We start from the raw sequence: 24,243 nt of genomic DNA, 5'->3' as shown, positions 1-24,243 counted from the left end.
TCTGAGCCGCTTCTTTACTTGTTGGTTTTCCTCTTTTACTCTGAATTACATGGGGCTAGATAGCATCTTTCCTCATTCTTGAACATACAGCCTGCTTTAGGGCAGCCGTCATTGCCACTTTTAACACAGCTTAGTCAAGGGTGCTTCTAACATCATGTGATGAGCATAGTGTTTCCCTTCATTTTTGAACTCAGGTGTCTATCTTTCTCTGGATGTTCTTGCATATATTCCATTAATGATAGCTAATGCGTGCTCATTGAGAGATTACCTTTTTGATTTGCCTGTTCTCTGTGCTGGGGTGGGATGTTACTGCAGACTTTAGCTTAAAAGGAAATTAATTTTAAGCGAATGATACAAAGTATTTTCAAATCTCTCAACATAAGATTTTATAATATAGAGACTGATGCAACTTTGACAGTGTCAACCATGGGACTGAAGGATCAGATGATAGGCTCTGTTTCCTATTCTCTTTCTCATCTTTATTTGGATTGTGTGAAATGAGTTGGCCGTCAGAGGCAAAAGGTGTTCACATCACAAATAGCATAAGAGTTCCCACCTTTGTTGGTTGGAGTTCATAATAGAGAGATCAGTGATTGAATGGAAATGCAGAAACGGACCCTCCCCGTCTTGCGGTAGTCCTTCAGAACAGTGTTTGGGCACATGGATGGGGCAGTGTAAACTATCGCTGTCTGTGCTCTAAATTCTCTGTGGCTAAACAGAGCTCGGCTTTCCGGTCTGTCAGTATTACACATACTTTCTAGTTACGATAATAAATGTTCACATATAGAAACACAAATGAAAGACAAAACCTAGTGGTTTCAAACTGCAAATAAAGTAGGTTTTACTTTTCATTTTTTTCTATTAATTTATTTTCTTCTTTCAGCAACAGGCTTTGGATATACATAGAAGGTGGAAAATCTCAGCTGCTGTAAATCAGCATATCTCTATTGATTTCAAAACAGCTATTTTATATTACTTCAGTAGAGCTATGCCGCCTTAGGCAAGCTGACTATTTGATCTAGGGTTTGACTGAAAGCTGTAAAAGCTAAGTGACAAATTTAGAATTTGTCTGTGTATGCCAGGGCTATGCTGATTTCAGTGATATGTGTCATATGTGCAGACAAAGGAAGAATTTCACTGTAAATGCCAAATCCTGGCCCTGTCTTATGTAGAGAAAGGAGCCCCTTATCCCTACACAGCAGGCTTAGCACTAGTTTCACAGATTCTGAAGATATAGCAGCTACGTAGGAGTTACAGGGTATGTCTATACTTCACACTAAGCCCAGACTCTGACCCAAGTCCACAGTCACTACAGATCTGCAGTAGATTCTGTGAGGCCTCCACAGGGGAGAAAGAGGCAAGATAAAGGGGTGGGCGCTCAGCCCTTTTGGATGAACTCCTTGCTTCAAGGAAGAGAGAAGAGATGAGGAACAAAAAGATACGCTATAGATAGTTGGGCCTGGGGAATCAAGGGGGCTGTTCTGTATCTCTTGACCCCCAATTGCCCTGGGAGAGGGGAAATTTCAGCCCCAACAAGCCCATCCTCCATGGCTGGCAACTCTGTTTTCATCTGAAATGTTTTTGTTTCCTTCTTTATACTTCCAAAATTTGAAGGATTCTACCCTCCTAGATTTCAGAAGACTAAAACAAGAGACTAAAAGGACCAACCTAAATGGTTACTGCATGTTCTCCACCCAAAACAATGAGATAACTAATTGGCTGTATTAAACAGGATGCATATTAGTATTTTCCATGAGTCACAGAAAATTTGTAGTATAAAACTTTCCAATATATTGTCTCTCCCTTGGTCTGAAGGATGCCTTTCAGGTGTTTACAAAATACACAGAATAGCTGTTTACCTCAGAGAACAAAGATGCAGGCACTAGAATTTTTGCCCTTAACTAGCTTGTTAATTAAACAGAAGTAAGTTCAAAGAAGAGAGAGTGGACTCATGGTGTCCTGTTTAGTTTTTAAAATATTCAAGGATTCACAAAAACATGAAAAAGATTATGGGACCAGACCTAAATTATAAAACAGTTCACCTTGTGTCTAAGCTAAAGCTTGCTTGTCCTGAAGAAGAGAATTCCACCTCACATTGCCTCTTACATCAATTCACCAAGGAGCAACCTAATTAGCAGGACATTTCATGTGCGTGCTGTCACCCGGCTGCTTTAATATAGTATGGGTTATGGCTCACTTTATACCAGTGTAAGTCTTTCGAAGTAATTCTACTGACTGCAGCATAATGGATTAAATTCATCACTGTGCAGAAGGCCAGCCTAAGGCCTATGTACTGTGTGGCCCCTTTTTGAGCTAAGCAACTCATCAAAGTTTGGGCCCTGTGGGCGTTCTAGTTGGGAGTGGAAATTGATGATAGGTATTTGTTTGATGCAGCTTTGTTTATTCACAAAGAAAGTGAAAAGTTCTGTGTCCCTGAACCACAGAGGGAACCAAATAGCAGGACACAGCTTCTTTCACTCACAGCATTAAGAGGGCTCTTTAGCTTGCACCCCTGATCCCAAATCCTCTTCTGAGGTTTATTCCAGGGTCAGCCTTGTGCTTTCAGTTGCTCCTTCCAGCAGCTCTGTTCTTGTCTGACCTCAGTTTCTATATAATTTCTATACATGTGTGCACACACACACTTCCCTCAGCCCAGGGGAGGGCAAACTATGGCCTGTGGGCCGGATCCAGCCCGTCAGGGCTTTCAATCTAGCCCATGGGACTGCCAGGCCCATGGCAAGAGCGGGGCTAAGGCAGGCTCCCTACCTATCCTGGCCCCGCGCCGCTCCCAGCAGTGGCTGGCACCACATCCCTGTGGCCCCTGGGGGGCTGCAGGGGGGCAGAGGGCTCTGTGCGCTGCCCTCACCTGTAGGCACCGCCCCGTGCAGCTCCCACTTGACCGCGGTTCCCCATTCCCGGCCATGGGTGCTTCGGGGATGGTACCCACAGGCAAGGGCTGCCCCACCTCACCCCCAGAAGCCACTGCCAGACATGCTGTTGGGAGTGGCGTGGGGTCAGGGCAGGCAGGGAGCCTGCCTTAGCCCCACTGCACGCTGCTGCCACCTGGAGCCACTCGAGGTAAACAGTGCCAGGTCGGAGCCTTGAGCCCCCTGCCGCACCCCAACCCCTTGCCCTGAGCCCCTTCCTGCACACCGCACCCCCTCCCACACCTCACACTTCCTCCTGCACCCTGCCCCAGCCCTACATTCATGGCCCTGCATACAGTTTCCCCACCCAGATGTGGCCCTTGGGCCAAAAACTTTTCTCACCCCTGCCTCAGCCAAAAACTCCTGGGCAGGTTCACGCATATCTTTTGTCTTTGGTGGGGCTTTTGCTTACAGATATATCAATTGAAGGATGAGTTCAACCCTTATACAAGGTTTCACCCAGCTCATAACTGCTTAAACTCTCAGAATACTTTAGCAGACGTAAAAGGATTTAAGTGGTGCCTTCTGTTGGGCCTCTTGCACAGGGCTGAAATTCACGCAATAAAGCTTAAACTCAGTAGGTGAGCTGAATTATAACAATTCTGATAGCTGTGATGAACATATTTTAAGCCTGATTATAACACAGCTTGGCCTTGTCCAAAGTGTCTTGCCAAATAGTGTTTTAACTCAGTCTGTGTACAGCTGAATTTAAACCATGCTAACATTTTTAAACATAGTTGTTTCAATTGAGTATGTGGAGTCTTACGCAGCTGCATTCAAGAGCACCTGCAAAACTATTTTGTTTCTAGTTAACAAAATAATAAGAGCCTTGCCTTGTCTCTAATCACACTCTATCGAGAGGGATATTTGTGCATAGAAGAGATGTATACTCCGCAGAACATCACGTTTACACTTCTTAATAAAGCCCCTCCAGTAGCTACATCCTGGGCAGGATTGAAAAATTCTGTATTAATGCAGGAAAGGAAAGAGATGCTAATGGAGGAGGAGAATATTCTTGACTGTTTACAGAGCTTCAGCTACACAATTTCCCTTCATGTCAATGTGGACTACATGGCCAAAGCCCTGGGCATTGAACTGAGAATATACATGGAAGAGTTTTAACCTCACTTGTAGTTTTCAGTCTTCAAAGCAATTATGTTCTCCCACAGCCAATGCTAGCCAGTGCTACATGTAGGCAGAAGTATTAATACATTTCAGGAATGCCAAAGCTCTGATCAAACTCCTGCTATGATATTAGAAATGAAAAATGGAAGCAAACAAATCAGTTACAAATTTGAGCATATTTGATGCAGTTGTTATGGTTAAATTATGCAAAGGAAACATTTTGGCTGAATAACCGGAAAAACTGTCTTAATGATTACGTCTTCGATACTGTGAAATAGTCTCCAAAAGGAAATGATGGAAGCCTTATTGCTTGGTCCATTTAAAATTGGGAAAAATGCTAGAAAATGTAGCATAGGAAACAATCCTACTCTGGCAGGCTATGAACTAGATGACCTAATACCAGTAGGTCTTTGCCATCTTTAACACCCACTTCTTTTGCATAAACTAGATTTGCTTGAATCCAGCCAGAAAGTCAGGATAAATATTTTTCCAAGTGTTTTTTAAATCCATTTGACTGAATATTTTTTAAAATGTGGTTTTGATACCTGAATAGGCATGTGTAGACGATCCCTGTACTGTCTGGCACAGCCTTCCTTTTCTATATACAGTAATCTAAAAGGACTCTGCTAAATCAGCTTTGCCAGCTTTGTTTTGGTTCATAACCAGGCTGTACTATCATAAAGCAGTGGTTTTCAACCTTTTTTTCATTTGTGGACCCCTACAAATTTTGAGTGGAGGTGTGGACATTTTGGAAATCTTAGACATAGTCTGTGGACTCCCCAAGGGTCCGCAGATCGCAGGTTGAAAACCACTGTCATAAAGAAATGCAGGGCACAGGTTTGTTTACTGTTTCTCCCCCAGCAGGATTTTCTACATAGTATCCTCTGTTATCCCCTTTCTAGTAGATATTCCAGGCCCCATATTTCTCAAGACTGAAGCCCATCTGCTTGCTGAAGGAGACATTGTAGAGAGATTCCCCACCCTAGGAAATTAGTGTGCTCTCTTCAGAGCAGAAATCTATTGTCTGATTGTACAGACCACTAACCATTGAGACAGCCAAGAGGATGGTGTCCTGATTTTCAAAGGTGCTGAAAAAGAGTAATTTTGGTCTTTCAGTCTTAATGCTGTCACACAAAAATATTTTTCAAAATGATGATAATTATTTCACTTATTTAGCTCACCCAAGTATACTGGGAACTTTACAAACATGGGATAATGAAATCTAGATCTGATCTAGTCATTCCAGCTAGTTTATAACTTGATTTGGCTCTCAAAACAATTGTGTTATTAGCTTACGCTAATGACATAGTTCTGAGTTTGGATTTTTACTTCAAGAATAATTTTTAAGCAAAACAGTAGTTAAAATCTCTATAACCAGCATGCATTCAGTTCTGTATAATAGCCACAATAGCCCTGGGAATTTCCTCTGACAGATTACAGGGAGTGCGCTTTTGTTTGAAGATCTGCAGCTGTAGATATTCTTCTATGCTTCCACCCCCTGCACATCTTCTCTCCTTCACTCTCCTGCTGCTACTCACCACCAAAAAAATAACCTTGGCCACAGAGGACCTCTTCAGAATGATTTTAGATAATGACTCTGAATATCATCAAAGACATTCAGAGCATCTACCAGCTGTTCCTGCCATTCTCTGCTCTCCTCTTGTCTCACTGATCCTTAAGAATTCCCTGTTGCCCCAAGAGTGTTGTAAACTCTGTTATTCAGAGGGGTGGAAGGGCAGCTTTTCCTCGCCAACATGACAAGAAGGGAGCAGTGGGACCGCAGGAACAGCTGCTGCAAAATTTTAACTTACCAGTTACTGGTGGAGTATGTGCCGCAACATGCAAAACAGTTGCCATGTATAACAGATGGGACATTGGGATGCTTCCCAGTATTCTGATATATCAGTATGCTCCAGCTTGAAATAGCTGTGTGATGACCCTCAGAGGAAAAATTATTTGTCTTTTGCCGATTAATAACCAATTTTCCCACAATTCAGACTTCAGAGCATAACCCTTTATGCACTCTGGCTAATCAGTTCTCTTGACTTGTATCTTCACATCTTGTTAATTGAAACAGACACATGATTGATGTCTTCCGTGGCAAAGACTTATTTTTATTCCTTTGATTTATCAAAAGCACCAATTCTAAATATAGGGCCAAATTTTGACCTCTGATGCATGTACACAACTCCCATTGTACTCCAGGAGATCAATAAACTCTCAGATCAGTGAAATTCTGCCTCTCTCATGCCATACCCCTGCGTTAAGAACAGTTGCAGTCAGAGACATTCCTGTTCATTCTGAAGGCAGAATTTGGTCCATATATTAACATAATTAAATCTCTATTTATGTTAAATTCATGGCTTTATTTGAATTATTAGAGGTTGCACCTTTGATCTAAATCAGTATTCTTTACTATACTCAAGTACTATACACTGGGGTAAAAAATCTCCACTCAGTTCCACCGGTACGACTCCACTGCATAAGCAAAAATTTAAAACAGTGTATATTTTAAAAATATGCAACCTTTCCATAACATTTATTCACCTACTTCAGGCCTTTATTATTTCCAACGTTACCCCTTTATCACCATTCATGGTATCTTATTTCTTTGTACACATTTTTTTTCATTTAGTATATATTAATTTAAAATATTTTTCATTAATCATTCATATACTCTGCTTTACTATATAACTAACACAGAGTCATCCATTTCTGAACTGTATTGTGAGCAAGAGCAAGCATTTATCAAACAGGTTTCACACACAGGCTTATTATTGAACATACTGAGGGAAAGAACCATTTTATTTTACTAATATTTGGTCTTGTATCTTTTTAAGGATACTACATGTACATAGAGGCATCCAATATGATCTATGGACAGAAAGCGCGTCTGACTTCAAGGTCACTAAGAGGGATCTCCGGAAAGCAGTGCTTGACATTTTTCTATCACATGCACGGAGCTGGAACTGGATTGTTAAATGTTTATGTGAAAAAGGAAGGTGATAGTGAAGAAACCCTCTTATGGAGAAGGAGAGGTGAACAGAGCATCACATGGCTAAGGGGACTGATAGAATATGAATGTGATAAATACCATCAGGTAAGCAAAAGACTGAGCCACATGGAAGATTAAATTGCACTGTTTTCTGGGATTTATTTTTTAGCTCAGAGAATGAGCTCCATTTGAAGTCAGAATTAAAAACTGCCATAGGTGGGGTTTCAATGAGACCTGGACATTTTATAGGAAGGAGGAAATCAAATCCATGATGCTATTCAGAGCTTGTGTCCTCTTCTGTTCATGACAGAGAAAGTGTTGAGATGCTTCTTGTTCAGGATCACTGACTGGTGCTGCGTGTGGCATTTCATTTGAGCAAGATGAAATACTGGAAAACTTCTCCCAATTTATAAGAGGGAGGGAATATACCAGATACAGTCATAAGTGGGTTGCAAATGTGAACATCTCAATTTATATTACTGATCATGTCCATTTTTGTATATATTAATTTAAATGATATTGTTCCACCCTTTCTTGCTAGTGGTCTTAGCTCTGTCTTCTAGATCTCATTTTTATCTCAAGCTCATAAATGTTTGAGCTGAGGTTGTAACTGCCAATGAGGGGCCAAGTCCTGAGAGGTTCCATCTGCCCTAAACTCCAGGTTAATTTCAGTGGAATTTGAGGACCCTCAGCACCTCACGGGACTGGACCCTAATAATGTTCATTCTTGATAGATCTAGATTTTCTGAACTGCACGTTTTCCATTGCAGGCATATTTGCATGCCTTTTTTGAAGCCAAGATTACCACGATTGCCAATGTAATTACATTAATTGATTGTGCAAGTCTAACTGGTCATTTGCTTATGCAGTTACATTGCATATGCAAGTGAGCCATGCAAGTGTGTGCATAATTATGAAAGTCTGGGCCCCACTGACATTAAATTTAGAGATGTATTTGAACCAAACCCCAATTCTGAATATCCAGATATGAAGGTTAGAAATGCACTGATGCAAGTTATAACAGGAAATGAACCAGGTGGAAGATGATGTAATACCCAAGGTTGTGATACTTGGAATATTTTACTATGAATTACTATTAAATCTAATTGTATGTTGGCTTACAAAAGACGATAACAAAAATGACTTAGACCCTTATTGACCCAAATACTTTGATTGCATAGATACGCACATAAAAATCTTACGGGAGGAAAGTCTTTCAGTCCCTTTTTAATATATCTGTACATCTTTGCTTGTATTTCTTCTCCACAACTGGTTTTACATTTCTCTTTCAATGTCACTATAGATCAATAAACTCTCAATTCATTGAAATTTGGAATCATTAATGATGCATCTCTCTTGGTTAAGATGCACATTCTACTGGTCTCAGAGCACATCCCATAGTTGCCAATTTCATCTGTCCGACCATTGGTCATCTATTTTGTGACCTCACCTGGCAATGCATCTTAAGATTCAGTTATTCCATACTCCTTAACCAACGGCCTTATTAGAGGGACCTCTAAAATTATGTAACTTGGGTGAAAAATAGACCATCCTATCACTCTCTCTAACTATTCAGGACCTCCTGGCTTTCACCAGAATTGCTGCATCTTGGCCCTTGTGTAAATGAAACAAACAGATGCACACACACAACCAAACAAAATATGCCCATCTTGTATTCCTTCACAATGTTTAATTCAATTTGTAAACTATCCAGAATAGAGACAATTGCTTTTTATCAGGGAGAATGCATACTTCTGCTGACAAGAATTCTCTGTTGATAGGCTGCTTAGAAGAATTTGGCTACCGAAGGGTATCAGAGCTTATATTTGGTTTATTAAAAAAGTTCCTCATACACTTAGAATTTAATCATCAAATAATTTTTTATTTGTTATCAAAAACATTTGTAACAATGCACAAATGCATCCTTTTGCTGTGTTTCCTCTTGTGGCTGTGCCTCAGTGATTCTGCAGTGAAATCTTGGCCCTGTTGAAGTCAATGGGAGCTTTGCAATTGACCTCAACGAGGCCAGGATTTTAACTCTGGTGTGTACAATAAGAACCTGTGTCTGGTCCTATTAAAGTCAGTGGTAAAATTTCTAATATCTATTGGCACAAGAGTGGCCCCAAAATGCATTAACCATTAATAGAAAACATATACTGATAGGTTCATTTTGTCTTAAATGTCTAGAGATTAATTAGAAAAAAATTGCTTTTTATTAAGAGCTAAATTCAACTGCAGGAGTAAGAGGAACAACTTGCTGATTTATCACAAAATTATGCCCTCATAACTTACCCGGGTGATAAGGACGACACTCAGGCAATGAAAAAACAACAGAAACATTACATCACGAAAACTAACTGATTATTTGTCAGGTTTCAGAGTAACAGCCGTGTTAGTCTGTATTTGCAAAAAGAAAAGGAGTACTTGTGGCACCTTAGAGACTAACCAATTTATTTGAGCATGAGCTTTCGTGAGCTACAGCTCACTTCAGCTCATGCTCAAATAAATTGGTTAGTCTCTAAGGTGCCACAAGTACTCCTTTTCTTTTTGATTATTTGTCAGTCATCCTTAGGACAAAACAGTTCCATACCAAATTCTGAGATTTGATTGGCCTTTTCTGGGTGTCCCATGCATCCCAGTTCTCGGACTAATTAGAATGAAGTCTATTAAAATATGCTAATTACTGAGTATATATATTTTTTCTTAGAATAGCATTGGGGTTGCATTATATCTTAAAATAGCCTGCATCAGGGTTTTGCATTTTTAAAAAGGTGTACTTTTTTCTAGATGTGATATTTATGAAAACCATATGGGTTGTTTTTACAGATTATTGTTGAAGCAGTTCGTGGAGTGTCAATAAGAAGTGACATTGCTATAGATGATATTCTGTTCCAGGCTGGACCCTGTATAGGTAAATTTTATACTTGCTTATAATTTTCTAAGACACCTAGGTACTATAGGTAGTGATTTTAGTGAGTCAGTGCTATTTTTCCTGAGACAGCATTGAATCAATCCCACAGTAGTGTGGTATTAAGGACCACCGTACTGCTGGATGGGCCATTTTTTGGAAGAGATGTAAAACCAGAGTCCTGATAGCTTGTGGTAAGTAAAGATCCCATGGCACATGGATGTAAGCCCAGTCTCTTGGTCAAAGTCCAACATGGTAATTCAATTCTGTGTACGTAAAAATGATAAAGAAATATGAAAACAGTTAATAGTCTTCCCTCTTTTCTGTTCTAGAAATGGGAGAAATTACTCAGCATTCATCCGGGGATTATGATGACTTAAATGAAATTGAGTATTAAATAAGTTCTGTTGAAATGAATGAAGCACTATGTAAGTTATATGTGAGAAACTGCACAATTCCCTCCCTTTTTTGTATAAAACGATAAATACTGGAGTATTTTGAATATGTCACCGATGTATAGGAAGAACTCAGCGCACTCTTGTCTTTGGCCTTTGTAACAAAGTTACTGACTCAGGGCTTCTTAGACTGTTCTTATTGTATTTTTTCTCTTTTGCATGTGATATTAGATATTATATAAAGGCTTCCCATTTTGCACAGATCAAGCAATAAAATACTAATGCTTTTTGGTAAATCTTTTTTGTCACATAGGTAAAGAGAAGAAGGTAAAAAGGGCACAATTAAAATTTGATATTGTGTTATCTTAAATCTGCATTCAATGAATGTTTTGTGTTGGGTAGAAATTGGGTTTTGTTTTTATTTCAAGACTTATAAATATTTTGAAATACGTAAATAATATTGCATATTAATAATATCCTGCACATTGAATGCAATTATTCATGATGACAAATCTCTCTGGGAAAATGTAGTCTTTTAATGGTTATACTTCTAATGTTCCATATGAATGGATTTTTCACTATTCTTTGCCAGATTAATTACTATAATGAATCTATTTGCCATCAATGTGCATAACAAAAGGACTTCCATCAATGTTCCAGTGTGATTCAGTGCAAGTTAATACTATATTAAAATACACTGCTATTGATTTGTATGCAATAGAAGAAGAACACTTTGTTTGGACTGCAGGCCTCCTTTTTTAAATGTTAGTTTCTACACTCACACTTTTTATAGACTTTACCCAAGAAATGTTTTGCATTTATCTTAAAAAGAAACTAAATTCACATAATCTGTTAACTCTTAAGACATAATATGTGTGTTTGTATTACAAGATGGTTGTTTTAAAATTACCAAACTATCTAATAAAATGTAATTTTGAATGTCTTATTTTATTGCTCCACTTCAAACACCATGTTCTCCAGTTATTGCCATGATATGCAAACAAGGTTAGAATTTTCAGAAAAAATTATGAGCTGGATCCTCCAGTACATTTGCACTGCAGGAGCCCAGAGCAGCCCAAAAGCCAACGTAACCAGCTACAGGAGGATTCTGTATGTAGACACTGTAACAGTTCCTATGCCAGTCCCCATTCTGGCTGCTGAAACAGGGTATGTGGCCCAGGAAACAGGAGTGGCCAATGCTCCCTTGTACACCCGTGATCCCCAGCTGCTATAATGATCCCTTGGGACTGCTGGTACCTGGTGCATACTGGAGCAGACTTCAGGCTGCTCTAATTTGCATCTAGAGTCCAATCCACTGCCCCTACCTCCACAAGCTGCACTGAACATTCCTTGGCCACAGCTGAAGATCTGGACCTCTATCAGTAAGTCTACACTGCAAAAAAGACTTGCGGCAGTGAGTCTCATAGCCTGGGTCATCTGTCTCAGGCTCATGGGGCTCACACTATGAGGCTAAAAATTGCAGTATAGATGTTTGGGCTTGGGGTGGTGCCTGGACCCTGAAACCTGGTGATAGGGGTGGGTCTCAGAGCCTGGGCTCCAGCCCGACCCCAAAAGTCATCTGTGCTGCTATTTTTACCCTATAGTGCAAGACTGAGTCAGTTTACTCAGGCTGTTAGACTCGCTGCTGCAGGGTTTTTATTTTTGCTGTGTAGATTTACCTTATGCCTCCAATCAGCTGAGTTTTTGGTGTGTTTTTCTTTTTTTTAACATTGGAGGCACAATCAAAGGATTTGATTTTGTTCAGTATATACATTAAACAACTATCTTAAGATATATTAATTAACCAATACTTCCTGTGGTTTTCAACCTGGAGTCCACAGACTATGTCTAAGGGGTCCACAAAATGTTGTTTTTACCATAGAACAGGGGGTGGTCTGCAGACTGTCTTAAGATTTCCAAAGGGGTCCACAGCTCCATTTAAAATTGTTTAGGGGTCCAAAAAAGACACCGCCACTAGACAGCGGAATGAAAGGGAGAAGAGAAAAGGTGGCTTTAAGACACTTTGTGCCTCCTGAATTCACAGCCTCAGGGCAGCACATGACCCCTTGATGCCCATGGTCAATTAAGAATAGAGGTAGCATGCACAGTGCTCCCCCAACTGGCAAGTCTCTATGCTGAGATAGGGGAGGGAGACTGCACAGACTGATGGAATGACTATGCTAAGTAGGAAACCCTCTGCATCAGGGGAATATCCTGGACCTGGAGACCAGTTTCATCTATTATATGGCCCCTTGCATCACTGGAGCATAAGTGGATCACAGCAAAGCAAAGAATTGAAGCTGATACCTAAGCTATATGACATGTCATATAAATCAGCCATCTAAAAATCTCTTCAGATGTCTTTAAAAATAAATCCTCATGCAACTGCTATGAGCCCAGTTCTGTGGACTATTCCAGTATAGGTATGTAAACAGAGCCTTCAAAAGCAACTACAGGATCCCAAACACTCAGTGGTTTATATTTGGTTGTTCTGGAAACAAATTATATTGCAGTAAAACTGGCATTGTCCTGAGAGCACGACAGACCTTTCCATTGTCCCTTTGTTGTTTGTAATATTGTCCTCTTTATTTTGTATGTATATGTTCTATCAGCTCCTCTTTTTGCATATTTTTATTACTTAAGAGGGACAAATTCTTATCAGTTACACTGGTGTAAATCCAGTTGATATCAAATTTAATACAGTTATTTTGGGTTTACACTAGTGTAAATGAGACAAGATTCTGGCCCAGTATTAGATTAATCTTTGTTTAACATAAAGGCTCACCACTCTGTTACTTCAGTTTTACTTTCATGTAACTTCTTAATCTAGTTGCCCCACTCTTTATGGCTGGAGCTATATTGACAACTGAGAGTGTCAGCTCAGCTGTAAGGAAAGGGAGTTGCAGAAACCCTAATGCCATTGGTGGAAGTCCTGCCAGTTCCAACAGTGATGGTGGAATACCCACCCATCCCTAAAATGAATCTGTTGAGGGCCCTCCTCAAAAAGAAGGAAAAGGATGTTGAATAACCAATGACTTTTAGGAACAATCCCTGTGACTAATGTTCCATACAATCCAGCAGCTTCCATTTTGAAGGCTATCTCTGCCCCTGCTCCCTAGTTGATTGCAAATAACTAAAACAAGCATATTCCTGAAGGACTTGTTTGTTAATTATTGTATATCACATATGCCTTTAAAATTCTTTCTCTATGGAAGAACTACTTGATTATGCTGCCATCTTGTGGAAAAGACAATAACACCACCCTCAGTTTGAAATCACCTTAGTATGTTTTTTTGTAACAGCAATAGTTTTTATGCTTCCCAATTTCAAATATCAGGGAGGGGATAGAGGAGTGAATTGAAAATGGCACTTTGAGACATATTAAAAATGTAAATGCATCTGGTGTCAAACAATACTAAGATACCAGCAGCTAGCTTGTCTCCATGCCAGGAACTCTTCATCTGACTAACCGTAAACCATCTGAGCCCTGCTCCTAGCTTCTCTCCTACCCCTTGCTTCTCAGAATATAAAATCACCTTCCCTCCTGAAGGGCCTCTTACTGGCACATGGTATGATAGGACTGTTTTAATGAAATTAATAGGACTGAATCAAGTATTACCTCTCCCCTTGTGGGTCCAGGACTAGCTGCTTCAAGAAGCAGTCATTTATGGTGTCTAGAAACTTTATTTCAACATCCTGTCCTGAGGTGACATGTACCCAGTCAATATGGGGATAGTTAAAAATCTCCCATTATTACTGTTTTCTTATAGACTCTAATCTCCCAGAGCATGTTATAATCACTATCTTGGTCAGATGGTCGGTAATATGTTCCTACTGCTATACTCATTATTCAAGAATGGAATTTATATCCATAGAGATTTTAGATTTTTACTATATTTGACTCTCTTTCATATATAGTGCCACTTCCCCACTGGTGCAACCTACTGTATCGTTCTATCAGGGGAGGGATAACTCAGTGGCTTGAGTATTAGCCTGCTAAACCCAGGGTTGGGAGTTCAATCCCTAAGGGGGCCATTTAGGGATCTGGGACAAAAATGGGAGCTTGGTCCTGCTTTGAGAGGGGGTTGGACTAGATGACCTCCTGAGGTCCCTTCCAACCCTGTGATTCTATACTGTGGTATTACTGTACCCCATAGATTATCAGAAGTTCACTAAATTGCTGTGATTTCATTTATATCAATAGTCTCACTTAATAGTACCAGACAGTCCAGTTCACCCATCATAGTATTTAGAAGTCTAGCATTTTTATACAACACTTATAAAATTGTCCACAGGTGTCAGGGCCGTGCCTGTACCTGGCCACCTCCACCAAAGCAGCGTTGGAGAAGTGGTGCAGCAGCCTCCTGGTGCCTGTCCTGGCACGTTGCACAGCAGTGAAGGCTGCTGCCATTGTTAGTCTCTAAGGAGCCACAACTCCTCCTTTTCTTTTTGTGGATACAGACAAACATGGCTGCTACTCTGAAACCACTTTGAAACAGAAACCCAGGGGCGGGGCCTGGTCTGGGCCGTTTCAGGCATGCCCCTGCCTGCAGGCAGCTGGTGGGGTGAACAATTCCCGCCCTGCCCCTGCCCCAAAGGCTGAGCCCTGCTTCGCGCATGGGGCAATCAGCCCAGCCAGGGAAAACAGAGACCTCCGCCCACCCCGAACCAGAGAGCAGCAGCCCGCAAAATGGGGGGAGGGGCTCAAGAGAACTCCCCCTCCCACCGCGCCATGCTCAGCCAGTCACGGGGAAGGGGGGCGCCCGCTTGCCGCGCTGCACGCTGGGCAATGTAGTCTTTGATGGCTGCACAGCAGGCGGCGAGCTGCAGGCAGTTTCCTCGTCAGGTGGGGGACAACCCTCCATCATTCCGGCGTATGCAAATGAGGCGCGGCTTCTACGCGGAGACAGGGGTTCAAGCCCGGACGCTATTATACCGCCCTCCTCCGATCGCCATATAAAACCCTATCAGAATGCCCGCCACATCCAACGTCACCCCCCCCCCCCCCCCCGGACAGAAATGTACCACGTGACCGAGCAGGCTGGCCGGCTTGTGGGACGGCTCCTCCTCTCCCTGTCGCGCGAACGGACCCTGCGTACTAAACTGAAAGTAACGAATTGACCCCACCCCTCCATCTCTCAACCAGTGAGATTTCGCGTGAGGCCCGGTGTTCCATTAGCCAATGGACTCTGCCTCTCCCCGGTCCGTCCCAGTCTACCAATGGGACTAGGGCGCGCGGTGTCGGGCTCGTTTTCATCTTAACGGCGCGCGACAAGAGTTTCAGGTGGTGGGCGGTGCTTCAGCTGGGCGCAAAGATGGCGGCCCCGGGCAAACGGAAACTCGGGGCCGCCACTGCCGGCAGCGGCGCCGGGTGGCGGAAGCGAGGCTCGGGGGCTGCCGGGCCGGAGGGAAGCGGCCGTGGGCAGCTGCAGTCGCCCTTCGTGGAGGGCTCCATAGTCAGGGTCACTATGGAGAATTTCCTGTGAGTGCGGCGCCCCCTGCTGCTGGGGCGAGGGGAGGCGCCGGGCGAGAGCGACCTGGCTGGTGGGGGCTGAGGCTCGTGCTGGGGGGCCGCCGGCTGGGCCGCGGGGAGGCGGGCGTTTGGCACTCGGCCAAGGGCCCAGCTCCGGGAGTCAGGAGATCACGCCGGGCACCGCTCGGCCCGGCCTGGGTCGCAAACGTGACCATGGGCGGTGGAGGCGCCGTCCTGCCCCTGCTGTCACGTGCGTAGTGGGAGGGAGCCCGGCTGCGGTGTGGGAACGCGGGGGCCTCTTCCCCCCCCCCCCCCCCCAGCCGTGTGGGCGGAGCTCGCTGGCCGGTGCGGCTTGTGCTGACCCGGGTGCTCGGGCTGCTGCGGCCGGCCTAGTTCTGCGCACTAGCGGCTTCAGGAGACTAGAGTGGCCCTGTGTCGGCCGCCTTGTAAAACGGGCAGCGTGTGTCCCTGGTTATACCTTCAGTGTTGGACAGCGCCTGGCCGGCATTCACAGACGGCTTGGGCTAGGCGCCGGGTACTGGCTAGCTTCCCACGCGCTTCGTGTTCCACATCTCCAGAAAAAAAACTGCTCTAGCTTTATGGCTGGGGACAGAAACCTTAAAACGGTAAATGTAAGGACAGCGCTGTCGTCTTCCTGATTGGGAAACAACTGCTTTTGGAGGTGTGAACTGCCCTATGGATCACAATAGGTTAACACTGACACCTAAAGTATGGCAGTTTAAGCCTCAGCATGAAGTAGTCAACTGCTTGATCATTTAAAGAAGAAACATTTAGGTTATGTGTCTGCTGCACAGCCTGTCTCCCACTCATCTTCGGGTGCCAAAAGCCCCAGCAACCAAATCTTTAGGCAAGGTCTGCTTTACAGACCACTATCAGTATAACTGTTGCTTAGTGGTGTAGATTTTTCACACCCCTGAGTGATGAACTTATACCGATCTAACCCCCTGTGTAGACAGTGCTGTGTTGACGGGAGGGCTTCTCTCACCAACATAGCTGCTGCCTCTCCAGGAGGTGGACAAACTGCACCAACAGGAGATGGTCTTCGAAGACATAGTAGTGTCTTCAGTGAAGTGCAACAGTGGCGCAGCTGTACTGCTATACATGAAGACAAGCTGTTACTTATATCCCTGAGCTCTTCTAAGTGCGGCTATGTGTTGTCAGTAAAATCTCTTTTGCATTTGGAAAATTGAAAACGAATGGACAATAGAAGATACTGAATTTAATGTAAAAATAAATGACACAGGAGGTACATTACTGACTGTACTAATTTTATTAATTATTTGTAGTGCATTAGCGCTTAGGAACTCCAGTAATAGATCATTACTTCACTATGCTAGGCACTGTTCAAACATATAACAAAACCATTGCCCCTACCCCAAAGAGCTCTTTAATATTAGTTTTAATTAAAATTCTCAGATTTTGTAACTATATTAATTTATCATAGAAATTTCAGATTGGACTGGAAATTTCAGTCTACTGACAGTCAGGAACTATGCTGCAGATCTTAGATCTGGCTTGCTGTGATATCACACAGGCCGTTGGTGCTGGTTATGCCTTCTAAGATCTGCAACTACAGGAGACAGCCCTCTGCCTACATGAGTCAAATCTGACAGACTTAGAAACAATCAACTGAACAAAAAGTGTTTAAATCAGCCTTGCAAAATTCAACTTATCCATTTTCTCTAAAAGACTAACTTTTTGGGGGTAAAAATATTAAGGATGAAATCTTGGCTCCATTGATGTCAAGAGGGGCTATGCAGTTGATTCAGTGGAGCCAGGATTTTACCCTAAGCTTTTCATTCTCTGCAGTCATCGTGGTAAAGGATAGATATGTGCTGCAGCTGGTATATTTTCATTACACTGTGTTAAATGATATGGGATTAGGGTTTTTTTGGCATGTGTTGAGTTTTTCTAGAAAACAGTGTTTTAAATATGATAAACCAATACTTCTAACAATACCGCAGATAAGATTGAAGTCTTTTCAAAATAATGTCAGAATGGCGCTGAGGCAAATATGCTTGTTTTGCATGAAATTGTGATTGATTTTTCTGGTCCATATCACTGTCTATTAGCCTCAAATGATGGTTTCTTTTAGAACATACGATAATTGTGAAGTGTCTCCAGGACCCCATTTGAACATGATAGTAGGAGCCAATGGAACAGGAAAGTCAAGCATTGTGTGCGCCATCTGTCTGGGATTGGCAGGAAAACCTTCTTTCATAGGGCGTGCAGACAAGGTGAGTGCAAATTTTTGAGATTTCATTTCATTTCATTTAATAATTTAGGGCCCAGTCCAACAGGAATAACCATAATCCTGGTGCTTTGTAAACGGCAGGTGGATAATAACATCTCAGCAGGTCAATCTGCTGCAGAAACAAAATCTCTCTGAATTGTCCAGCTCTGCTGTAAATCTACAAAGAGATCTGCAGCTGTAATGTTGGTCTTCTGCTTATCAACCTAACTGAGCTCTTGTGTTCAGTCTGGAAGCACTTGATTCATGTTGGGACCTCTTAAAATTTTGTAGCTAACACAACCTAATTGGATAAATTGAAGCATGTAGGAATAGTGGTAATTCTTATATTTTCTAACTTTGTAGTGTTTCACTTTTAAATCTTTTTTCATCAGAACTTCCAAAATGCATGGAATCTGTGAAAGTCTGAGGTGCTTATCTGTTGATAATTGATATCAAAGGGCTTTGTGTTAGAGAGCAAGTTAGATGATTTTGGGGCACATAATGCTTTTGGGTAAGAGCCTTATAGAGGGTTGAAGTGTGTTATTGACAGCATTATTAGCAATGTGTACACTCTTACTCCAGAATAAGAGTGCCTCGTTCCTGTTATCTTAATACATTTTAGATGTATGTAAGCAGGAACAAATCACTCTTATTCCTGAGTAAGAATGTCAACATAAGGGGTTAATTGGGAACAACGCCCAAGTGCAGAGAATCCTTAAATGTAGTTCTTTGGGTAGGCTCTGCACATCCTGTTCATATGTTGCAGTGACATTGCAGCCCTGATAGTGCTTGTTGGAGCATTTTACTGCTACAAGAAGGTTCCACCATCAGCGCTGCACGATCAGCGTATTCCATGAATATGTAGAGTCCATCTTTAAAAACTCTGTTTACAGGTGAATAAAATTTCATTTTTTTTCTTTAATACACTACACTTTTATAAAGGAGAAGTGTGTTTATGGTATGTTGAAAGTGGACCTTTTGCATAGGCAGTAGGATTTTCTAGTCTACTTATTTGTTGGTTTGACTTTTTTATATGTGTTTTTGCAAATTAAGAGGGTATATATATTTAAAGTTGGTTTAGTGCCGATGGATTATACAGCTGTCAGGCTGAATCCCTTTAATTGTTCCAGACTTCATAGAATCATAGAATATCAGGGTTGGAAGGGACCCCAGAAGGTCATCTAGTCCAACCCCCTGCTCAAAGCAGGACCAATTCCCAGTTAAATCATCCCAGCCAGGGCTTTGTCAAGCCTGACCTTAAAAACCTCTAAGGAAGGAGATTCTACCACCTCCCTAGGTAACGCATTCCAGTGTTTCACCACCCTCTTAGTGAAAAAGTTTTTCCTAATATCCAATCTAAACCTCCCCCACTGCAACTTGAGACCATTACTCCTCGTTCTGTCATCTGCTACCATTGAGAACAGTCTAGAGCCATCCTCTTTGGAACCCCCTTTCAGGTAGTTGAAAGCAGCTATCAAATCCCCCCTCATTCTTCTCTTCTGCAGGCTAAACAATCCCAGCTCCCAGCTCCCTCAGCCTCTCCTCATAACTCATAACTTCTAAATGACTTTTTCCTCCCCATGCCCAAGGGGTTCAATTTTTTGTAAAAATAGATGGGCTTTGGGCCAAATCAGCATACTCATCTTTTAATCACATTCATTTGTATTTTCTAGCAGTAGGCAATATGACTTTGTCTGAAATTCCTTCTTCTGTGTAACTTGATTCAAGGACCAGTCTAATATAGGGCATCAGTCTTGGAGCAGATCATGAAGGACAAAAAAGAGCCATACTCTCCCTTTCCCCCGTAGAAGAAATTGAAGCTTTGGGGAGGGAAGGAGGGAGGGAGAAGTTTTGTATAAAATTCTAATTTCCTCGTAACAGGATTTCTTTAGTTATTGCCCAGGCATAGTCTTTATTGTAACTACATGTGAGGGAATTGTATGCATGGCAGCATTGTAAATTGGTACTAGTTATTCACATACCTATACATTAAATCTAAATTGTCTTAAGTCTGATTTTTAAATATATTTTTAATAGATACCTTTTGTGTTTAATAATCTAAAATACTGGTTCCTGTAACTTTTGCTCTGCAGGTTGGTCTATATGTAAAGCGAGGGTGCTCTAAAGGCTTGGTTGAAATTGAACTGTAAGTACTAAAACCATTTTTGCTGAGTTTATCTTGTGTTCCTGTTTTAATAAACAGATTTGTAAAAAGTTTTGTAGACAGCATCTATTGAGGCACTGGTGATTTGTGGTGTGTAAAGAGTACTTTATTGAAGCACAAGCTTACTATAATAAATTTTAAAGTGTCAGGTAACTGGTTTGTAAGAAATGATCCATTAGCTAGCTAACAATTTGTCATTTTCTGCTGCAGCTTGCCTAATCTTTAAGGGAGGCTCCCGGCATGCAGAAAAAGAAAGAAAAGTCGTATATAGAAAGCAAGTGTTTTGACTTAATCGTGTTAGATTTTGGTGTATTTAATGTTAAGTGATGCAAATACTGTTTTATGTAAACACTTATAACCATTAATATAACATGTAATTATATCCAAATTGTTCTATATTTAATAAAAATAAAATTAAAACTCTTCAGGAACCTTTTTCCAATCTTGCATTGCAACGTAACTTTGCATAGTACTTGTTGGGTTCTTGCCCCAAAGAACTTAGACTGCATCAAACAAACAGAAAAGACAACAGGCAGAAGAATAGGGAGGAAGGAGAGGCAGCGTAAAATAATAAAAGGTAGCATAACATTTCCTGTAGACTAAAAGGAACCAAACAGTTGGCCTCAAACCTGTATGGGGCGGTTGAACAAAGACTGACCCATTCAGAAGAGACTTCTTTGAAACCAAGCACAGGAGGTGATATTAGAAGCTGATTAACTAGTAAACTTGTTGCTTGGGTAGGAAAGAGATGCCATGGTGATAGCTGATTACCAGTGAGGAGGGGGAAAAAACTGAAGGAGGTTATCCTGGATCTTGAGGAAACAGTGAACCTTGGTAGACAAATTGGTTCTAGGACCAGGAGTAACTGACCTGCCAACATCTGCATATCTTGGTGATGGGTGGGCATCTGGTTGCAGAGTTGGAGAATATTCAAGGAATACATAGACGAGAGAGAGAAAGAAACTGAATATGATAGCTCTCCAGCTTCTGATAATACAAAATATTGTAAACAGAGGCAGAAAGTGGTAAGGAAAGAACAAGGAATAATAGCACCATATCAAAACTAATCAAGGTAGATCCTAGTACAAGAAGGTAAAGAAAGGCAGAGGAAAGTGGTACAATCGGGACATGCATATATACAGTGAAAGCGGACTCAAGAAATTTTGTGGTTAGTCACAAAGTAGACTGCAAACACTGCATTACTGATGGGATAAATTAATAGATCTTGGAAGAATAAACCTCACTTAGTCTATTCTCAGCATAGTTATGTTTGTTTGAACAAGGTATGTAGATGCTATATGTGATAAAAATAGCCTGTCAAATGGCTTAACTGTAATAAAATCTCAGGGACAGATAGTACTGCCCTTCCTAAAGCAAGTTTTTTACATAGACTTCTTTTACTGAGAAATCTCATATTACAAAAATTTGTGCTGAAAATGACAAGTTTAGAGTCTCAGTAACATCCTTACTGTGAGAACAATTCAATCAAATGCAAAATTTGATGAGCAAATAGCCCTTGTATGATAATTGAAACCAACTCTGCCATCCCATACATTGAACTTTCACAAGTTAAAAAAGCTGAAGAGCTTTGAGTAGGCTATACTCCTCCATCAGGGTTTGAAGTCATTGGGAATTGTGCTGCAAAGTTACTTTTCATGCTTTTGAAAATACTACCCTAAATATGGTGCCTAAACATTTAGCAGCCTAACTTAACGTCCTCTTTTTGAAAAACTTGGCCAGTATATATTTATTTTTAATCACTTAAAAATGAAACTATACTTACACGTTTTATTTTGGAAGTAAGATTTTTGTTACTAAGAAATAGTTTGTAATAAAAATGTTAACTTCTGCTGCAAACACTTGTTTACGTGCTTTACTTGAAGTCATACATTATCTAAAAGCTTATGTCTACTTTAAGGTATGATGTGGAGCTGTCAAGTAGTGCTGTTACCATAGAAATGGGGTAAACAGTGACACCATCAACATGTTAAAATTACCACTGTGAAATATTTGTATTCTTTTCTGTTAGTTTAATGACTCTGTGTATTTCAGGACATAAAATTGGATTTCTTTGACTTCACAGCCTTACAACAACCATTTAAAGGGTAAAAAAGTCTAATAAAAAATTTGTACAGCATGCTCCTGGCCTCAGATGCTAGAGTCAAGCCATATAAAGCATGGCTGAATTTCTTGCCAGCAAGTATTTGATCTTCATTGCAAGCTACATGTAAATCAGAATCAACAAGGTCTAGCAATCGTGAGTCTCCTCAGAATTTCCCAATACATGCAATAAAGCGGTACAGGGTGTGAAAACCACCCAGGTGAATCACATTGGTACCAAGTTCATTTGGGAAGGTCCATTTCACTTGCTGAGGAACAACATAGATAGTCTGAATCCATTTCTGAACAGCATGCTGTTGTCCTAGACCTGCTGACATTTCTTTACATTTCAGCATTGTAGTATAGACTGTGGCCATGGCAGTGGGTTTGGCATCCACAGTAGTACGTTAAGTCAACCACATCAATCATGTCTGCTGCTTGCCTATAAATGTGGCATATTTTGCTCTTTGGAGGTAGAATTAGTGCATGGGTACCTGCCATGTAGTTGCTTTTCTTTGGTGCAAGCTTGTGGTTGAAACCAGTCCAAAATACAATCACCTGAATGTGAACAGTATCACCCATTGCTATATGCGGTGTTGTTGTAGCCATGTTTGTCCCAGGATATTAGAGAGACAAAGTAGGTGAGGTAATAACTTTTATTGGACCAACTTCTGTTGGTGAGAGAGACAAACTTTTGAGCTTTCACAGAGATCTTCTTCAGGCCTGGGAAACTAACTCCAAGTGTCACTGCTAAATGCAAGATTTGAACAGATTGTTAAACATAAGTAGTTAACGCATATTTCAAGGGACCATTAGTTAGTTGGTTTAGTTTCCCAGACCTGAAGAAGAGCTATGTGTAAGCTCAAAAGTTTGTCTCCATCACCAACAGAAGTTGCTCCAATAAAATATATTACCTCACCCACCTTGTGTCTCTAACAATATCATTGTCATTTGGTATTGGTAGGACATCAGGAGGTGGTAGTCTTAAAAAACCCCAGGAGAGATCAGCTAGTGTTCATTTGTAGGTAATAAGTTTTTCTCAAATACTTTTTCATGGGTAGTCTGTTCTGGAGGTGTTCTAGGTTTTTCAAATACTTTCTCTGGGCAATCAGAATTTCTTATGCAATATGAAGCAAGTGTCTTTTCTTTCCCATGGTTCACTGGTATTTCTTGTGATGCTGGACTGTCTGCAGACTGTTCTTGAAATACCATGGAGCCATGGGAAAGAAAAGACACTTGCTTCATATTGGAGTAGAAGGCCTTTTTTCCATCAGTGGTCTGTACATTTTTGTCTATGGGTATATCCAGGGCTGGCTCTAGGTTTTTTTGTTGCCCCAAGCAAAAAATTTTCCACCCCCGGCTCCGAGAGCGCAACTGCCCAAGCGTGCGCGCAAAAAAAAAGTCACTGGAATGCCTCCCCTGGAATTGTGCCGCCCCCAGCACATGCTTGCTTTGTTGGTGCCTAGAGCTGGTCCTGGGTATATCTACATTGCAATAAAACACTTGCAGCTGGCCTGGGTCAGCTGACTTGGGCTTGTGGGGCTTGGGCTCAGGTTGGAGGATTATACTGCAACTTTATGGATGCTTGGGCTGGAGCCCAGACTCTGAGACCGTCCCCTGTCATAGGGTCTGAGAGCCCAGACTCCAGCCCAAGCCCAAATGTCTACACTGCAATTTTATAACACTGCAGCCTGAGCCCTGTGAGTCCAAATCAACTGACCTGGGCCAGCCAAGGGTGTTTTTTTTGCAGTGTAGACATACCCTATATTATTATCTCCTTAATGGATGAGAATTCCAGCAGCATCAAGTGGTACAACTCCATTTGGAAAGAACACACCTCCTGGAGTTTTTCTACTTCAGTTTTTGGAGCACTAGTGATGGACCACCTCAGCTCATCATGGA

General features: G+C 41.5%; 2 protein-coding genes across 7 annotated transcripts in view; both read left to right on the top strand.

The window, feature by feature from the left end:
- The window catches only part of MAMDC2 (MAM domain containing 2), a 100,832-nt gene extending 89,593 nt beyond the window's left edge, over positions 1 to 11,239 (top strand). The window contains exons 12-14 of one of the 2 annotated variants that reach the window (XM_073345169.1): positions 6,893 to 7,152; positions 9,874 to 9,958; positions 10,288 to 11,239. In XM_073345169.1, coding sequence (XP_073201270.1) covers positions 6,893 to 7,152; positions 9,874 to 9,958; positions 10,288 to 10,352 — 410 coding nt within the window. In that variant the 3' untranslated portion in view covers positions 10,353 to 11,239. Of the gene's footprint in view, positions 1 to 6,892; positions 7,153 to 9,873; positions 9,959 to 10,287 lie in introns of those variants that run through there. The other variant, XM_073345170.1, reaches the window with a different exon arrangement.
- A 4,238-nt stretch (positions 11,240 to 15,477) lies between these two features.
- SMC5 (structural maintenance of chromosomes 5) overlaps positions 15,478 to 24,243 on the top strand; it is a 74,896-nt gene continuing 66,130 nt past the window's right edge. Inside the window, exons 1-3 of one of the 5 annotated variants that reach the window (XM_073345165.1) lie at positions 15,478 to 15,552; positions 17,940 to 18,081; positions 20,171 to 20,223. In XM_073345165.1, the coding sequence (XP_073201266.1) occupies positions 15,533 to 15,552; positions 17,940 to 18,081; positions 20,171 to 20,223 (215 nt within the window). In that variant the 5' untranslated portion in view covers positions 15,478 to 15,532. Of the gene's footprint in view, positions 15,553 to 15,574; positions 15,833 to 16,488; positions 16,506 to 17,939; positions 18,082 to 20,170; positions 20,224 to 24,243 lie in introns of those variants that run through there. The other 4 variants (XR_012159078.1, XM_073345164.1, XM_073345166.1 and 1 more) reach the window with 4 other exon arrangements.

This window comes from Lepidochelys kempii, chromosome 5 (assembly GCF_965140265.1).
Source record: "Lepidochelys kempii isolate rLepKem1 chromosome 5, rLepKem1.hap2, whole genome shotgun sequence".
Taxonomy (NCBI): Eukaryota; Metazoa; Chordata; order Testudines; family Cheloniidae; genus Lepidochelys; species Lepidochelys kempii.
This window is presented reverse-complemented; position numbering and strand designations above follow the sequence as displayed.